Here is a 6,345-nt window from a genome sequence, read left to right on the forward strand (position 1 = left end):
TCAGAAAGGCTTTACTAAAAATAAAGTGTTATGGGCAACTTTTGCCAATTTACATAAAAAAATAGATTCTTGTTTAAAATTTGAGACCACAATTAAGCAGAAATGTTTATTTTTTATGCTCATATATACTTTTTCTTTTGTAAACTATTTTTCTATGTCTATTACCCAGTTATTAGAATTATAGTTTTATTATAAATTTGTATGCGTTATAAATATATAAAGAAATTATATGTGTATTTGCCTATTAGACCAAAAGAAAAACAGTAGAACAAACCAGAAACTAATAAAATTGTTTATTTATGGAGGAGTAAGGGGAACAGAGTAGGAAAAACAGAGGAATGAAAATGGGGGAGAAGAGTTAGGATGACACATCTCTGATTATACATTTTTGTAGAGTTCTGGTGCACAGAATCATGTGAATGTTTTACAGACTTAAAAAAAAACTGATATAAAAACAGAAACAAATGAACCCAACTGTATTACAATACAGTACAATACAATACAACTGTATTACAATAACATAACCACTCGGAAGGGAAGGATGGAAAAGAAAGAACCAACCAAACTTTAGAACACAAGGTTAATTGAATATCCAAAGGCTAAACACAAAAGAAGTATGTACAGATATTCTACTCCAATAGCAAGCCTGTTTGGAATAGTAGTATAGGTTAGCAGTTTCTAAACTGTGTTATGTGTATTTGAGGATTGAGGGAAAAAAGGAAGGAAGGAAGGAAGGAAGGAAGGAAGGAAGGAAGGAAGGATGGATATGAGGTCTGATTTTCAAAGGAATTAAAAATAAGGGCATTTATAATGAACACTGTGGTATTGGATTGGAAGTATCAGTGTGAACTCATTTTTTAAAGTATATATACAGATCAGATACAAGTATACTGATAAAGAAATACATATAGTTGTATACACATATATCTTGTAGCTCTGTCAACTGAGAGGATCTTGAAGCAGTGATACTGAGTACAGTGAGAAGATCTTACACCCAGATCTTCATTTCTAAGTACCATTCTCAGTAAAAGAACCAGGGCTGTTTAGAGTGGAGATACTACAAGAGAAATGTTTGTGCCAAAACATCTGCGTGAAAAGGTATGGAAGTTATAAAAATGATAGAGTCCATGTAAGTTTTCTGTTGCTTCATAACAAATTACCACAAATTTAGCAGCTTAACACACACACACACACACACACACACACACACACACACACACACACACACACCACAGTTTAGTCCAGGAGGTCAGAAGTCCCACTTGCCAGGCAAAAGTGCCAAAAAGATGAAATCAAGGTACCAGCCAGGCTGTATTCCTCTCTGAAGGCTCCAGGGAAGAATCCACTCCCATGTTCATTCAAGTTGGCTGAATTCACATCCTTGAGGTTGTAGGACTGAGGTTCCTGTTTCCTTGCTGGCTGGCTGCCAGGCTCACTCAGCCTTGGAGGCTGTTCTCAGGTTGTCACATGGTTCCCTTCATCTTCGAAGTCAGAATTGCTTTTATATTGAATCCTTTTCACATTTTGCACCAACTTCTTCTGTCTCTGAGCTCCCCACCATATTTAAAGGGCTCATGTAATTAAGTCATACCCATACGGATCATTTCATCTTATGATCAACTGGCTTGGGACTTTAATGACATCTGCAGAATTCCTCACAGTATTATCTTAATCAGTGTTTGATCAAATGACTGGATGATACACTGTGCTCTGGCAATCTTGGGGCCCATTTTAGAATTCTTTCTACCACAGGGTTGTATCAAAAAGACAAGATACAGCAACCAATAAATAGAAATTGCTAGAACACTGCCATTTATGTCTGTGGACTCCAGGTAATTGTTAAAATTCTTTAAAAGTACCAAAAAAAAAAAAATTCATTGCACTTTTCTTTCAATAAAGTTGTTGAATTTCCAAAAAAAAAAAAAAAAAAAATTCATTGCACTTTTCTTTCAATAAAGTTGTTGCATTCCAAAAAAAAAAAAAAAAAAAAAATTCTTTAAAAGTAGTCTTAACATTTGCCTCAGTTTCAGGTATTGTCAGAGATCACTAATAGTCTATCTACCTATGTATCTGCAAGATGGCAAAAATGTGCATTTTCAAGTACTATAAGGAAGAGATATATATATACTTAGTGCCCACTATGGGTTCTGCATAACCATCTCGTCATTTCATCCCCACTTTGTTCCTCTGAGGTGGTTATTAGTGTCCCCATTCTCTGAGGAGGATGCCAAGGTTCAAATTGTTCAGTGAAAATCACAGCATTGCACAGGTGGCACAATTTTCATCCATTAATCTTGTAAATGCAAAAGTGCATTGCCAATGTTAACCAGTATTCACAATAAATGTTAGAAAAAGAGGAAGGGCACAAGAACCAATTCAGAGGGCCTCCCAAATGGCTAGATCTGTTGCGAAAGTTTGTACAACAAAATAATGACGGCAACATGTTATAATTCATATAATAAAATATATGCCTGTTAATCCATACTGCTATAAACCACTAAATAAAAAATGGGGTGAAAGGAAAGGTGATGCTTTACAGAATTCCAATTAATAGATGTAGGACGGATAATGGAAATAGCAAGTTACCATTTGACATATGCCAGAGCAATAAACATTTCATGTAAGAATCATCAACATATCCTAAAATTCATGGACAGAATATGATGAGAAATGGGATATTTACATAGTCTCAAAGTGTCTTCCAGAGGATAATTATTACATAGGAGAAAATATTAACTTTATAACAGAGAAACCTGGCCAACATCACGTTAACCAAGTAATCAATTTATAGTCACCAGTGACAAGACAGGTTGATATCCAGTGCCTTCTAGGGTGATGCATTGAGGATACATTGCTTCTACGGAGTTCTCACCAAAAATGCGTAATTCTGAGAAACATCAGACAAACCAAAATCCAGGGCTACCCTATGAAATAACTGATCAGTACTCTGCAAAAAGTACTAAGGTCATGAAAGGCAAATAAATTCTGAGGAACTGATTTAAAGGAGACTGAAGAGATACTACAGCTAAAAAATAAATTGTGACCCTGGATTGAATCTTGGGCCAGAAAAAGGGTGTTAGTGAGACAGTGGTAAAATTTGAAAAGTCTAGTATTTGTACATTTTTTGACATATCCCTTAAGACTTGCCTGAAGTCACTCTTTCCATGTCCTCATAATAGCATTATATAAATATATGAACATTAATTTTCTCATTTCCATAATTGTACTGTGCTAATGGAATATGCTATATTAGGGAATCTGGGTGTACACAACTTAAAAAAAATTCTTTTAAGGTTTCATCTTAATTTATCCACCAAAAAATTTTGCTGAATTATCTTGAGGTTTACTAACAACTTTTTCTAAAAGGATAGAATTATATCAAATCACTATCTCTGTGTATATATACACACATACACACACAAACATGTATGTATACATCATTACATATTCATATTCTACATATTAAACTTATTTAAATGTTTACATTAAACTATATACACATCTATATAAAAATGTTCAGCCTTCAACATATTGATAGCAAATATTTTCCCTGAATCTTTACCTTACAGTTTTGTATGTTATTTGACACATAATGCTCAAAACATTGAGTTTTGATTTGTTTTTTCAAGTAAGCTTTAATACTGATGGTGGGGCTTGAACTCACAACCCTGAGATCAAGAGTTGCATAGCTCTACCAACTGAGCCAGCCAGGAACCCATCTGAGCTACTCTTTTGAGTCTCCTATTCACTCACCTGCAATGTAGCATCCTATGAAATTTCTCATTAAATGACCACCTCCTATAGTTCAATAGGTAGATAGGTAGATATGTCTTACTTTTTATTGTTTCCAGTGTTTTACTATTTCCAATGTTTTATTATCTCTGTGACATCTTTTGTATGCACATCTTTGGTAAAATGCCTAGCTTTGTGATATGTTCTGAGAAAATGGTTGCCATTACCTTCCCATCAATAGAGAAGAACACTCATTAATTTGCTCATGCAATTTTTATTGACTATCTACTATGTGACAGGCACTGTTCTAGTCAGTAGGAAGAGCACTGAACAAAAATGGACCCTCTTCTACCCTCAGGTCAAACAGAAGGGGGAAGAAGGTTTACTGTTTACTGTTTACTTCTTTCTACAGCAATTTAACTGCCTCCCCCACTTGCTTGCCATTCTTGATATTTCAATTCCAATTCTTATCCTGAAATTTCTAGTGGCAACTTAAAAGTGTAAGTATGACTACAAAAAGCACATTTATTCTATTTTTTTTTTTAACCTACAATAAGGTTATTATGAGAATTAAACAAGATGCAGGTAAAGTACTTGGTACACTGCTTGACAATCAACATAGCCTCTGTGAGGTAGATACTATTTATTGTTTCTCATATTACAGTCAAGGAACCTGGGGCTCAAAGATGAAAAATAACTTGCTTAATGTTACATAGGTAGAAAGTGGCAGTACAAACCTTTGAATCATGTCTGACACCAAAGCCTTAATTCTTAACCACAGTACAAGTCTTCTGTTCTAGAATATTCTCATTAATGTCAACCCATACTTAAATCCTACAGGTATATACACAACATTGTTTTTTTTCCCCCTCTCTCTCATTGGCATTTATCACCCTTTCTCAATTTTGGATCTACTGGCATTAACAACAAAAAGTATACGGGGACAAGTTACTCAATTACAAATCCAACACTCTAGACGTAATACAAAAGTTAATTAACTTAATCATTGATATTCAACTCAAACACAAACTGCTTCCTTTATTTTTTTAACAGTAACACAATAACTTACTTGTAACAAAGCCACTGAAAGAACAAAATAAAAACAAAGCTAATTAAGAGGAGTTGCTTCATCTCAAATGAGTTATCTCCTTTAAACAGGAAAAACTACCATTAGTCTAGTGGTTCTTAAAGTTCTCCACGCATTAGGACTGGGGAAAAGGAGGACTGGTGTTTTAAAAAATAGCTATACCTAAGGCCCATCTCAATTAAATGGGAATCTCTCCAGTGGGGCTCAGGCAAGGATTTCTGAAGTGTTTTCTGTGTTGAGAACAAGTCTAAAGTAATAAGCAATAAAAACCATGCCCTCAAAACAATTCGAAATCAAGAAATTAAAAAATACAACTAAATTTCTTTCTTCTTACCCAGGAAAAGGGTGGGGGGGCAACACCTATTTGCTCCTCATTGTTCTTTAACCATTTATGATTCCCCAAAGTAGAGTTAAACAAGTATCAAACACTGGAAGCTATGCAAACATGCTACCCAAATGGGAATTTTCACTACTTTACATTTAGAAAGTTCTTTTAAAACTATACCACCTTAAGAATCCCCCACATTTTAAGTTTGCATAGATGTTTAAGTTGGCTATCTGTTCAACTAAGAAGAGGCAATACAATGTACTAGAAAGCATTTTATTAATAAGAGTTATTATAAAACAATATTCATTTCATGTACCACAAATTAACTTTTTGGTACAGAGAAGAGGAATTATTTGTGTTCTCCACCTACTTTGAAAACTGTCAGAATTCCTTTTTATAAGATGAGTATGTTCAAATTTCAAGTCTAAACATAAATTTTTCTTTAAGAGTACATATATAAAATACTTCCCCTGTAACTGTGCTATATCCTTAACAAACCCCCTTGGGAGTTTCAGTAGTGACTGTAGGTATTTATTTTTCAAACAACTTTTCCTCATTTCTCAGCTTTGGGAATGGTATCACATCAAGTACGGAAAATAACTTTTCTCCTTAAGAATACGTGAATTCGTTTAAGAGATGTCTCCTCAAATTCAGAAAAACCTATTCTTCAACTCCTTCTGTCAGGACTCCATGTCAATCTCAACCACTTCATTCTTGCCTGGAAGCGTTGCTTCTGGCAGGTTATCTTCAACTATATCTTCGATGTCTGCCAGATCAATAGGTGGTAAAGGATTCCTCCAATACTGGAAGGAGTTATACTGCCAAAATTCTTCATTGAGCTTTAGGACAAAAAGAAAGATGAAAGTATATCAACAGTTTATAGAAAGTTACTTTTTTTTTTTTTAAGGCAAAAAATTTTCTTGTTTTAAAAGCAAACTCACTTAAAGATTTTGTGGTCTTTTATTTTGCATCTTCAACAAAGACACCTTTAAATTCTGCCCAATCAAAGTGCTTCATGGACTCAGTCAAATCTGTGCATTTTCATATTCATGGATTTGTGAAAATATTTTGTTAGTAGTTTATTTTAAAAGAATTTCTTGGGGCGCCTGGGTGGCTCAGTGGGTTAGGCCGCTGCCTTCGGCTCAGGTCGTGATCTCAGGGTCCTGGGATCGAGTCCCGCATCGGGCTCTTTGCTCAG

General features: G+C 34.7%; 1 protein-coding gene across 1 annotated transcript in view; it reads right to left on the reverse strand.

Moving 5' to 3' along the window:
• Positions 1-5,406: 5,406 nt before the first annotated feature.
• LOC111153585 (chromosome unknown C9orf40 homolog) overlaps positions 5,407-6,345 on the reverse strand; it is a 6,143-nt gene continuing 5,204 nt past the window's right edge. The window contains exon 2 of the mRNA XM_022512711.1: positions 5,407-5,986. Within this exon, the coding sequence (XP_022368419.1) occupies positions 5,828-5,986 (159 nt within the window). The 3' untranslated portion in view covers positions 5,407-5,827. The remainder of the gene's footprint in view (positions 5,987-6,345) is intronic.

Source organism: Enhydra lutris, unplaced genomic scaffold (assembly GCF_002288905.1).
Source record: "Enhydra lutris kenyoni isolate GAN:26980312 unplaced genomic scaffold, ASM228890v2 scaffoldscaffold33, whole genome shotgun sequence".
NCBI classification, from domain to species: Eukaryota; Metazoa; Chordata; class Mammalia; order Carnivora; family Mustelidae; genus Enhydra; species Enhydra lutris.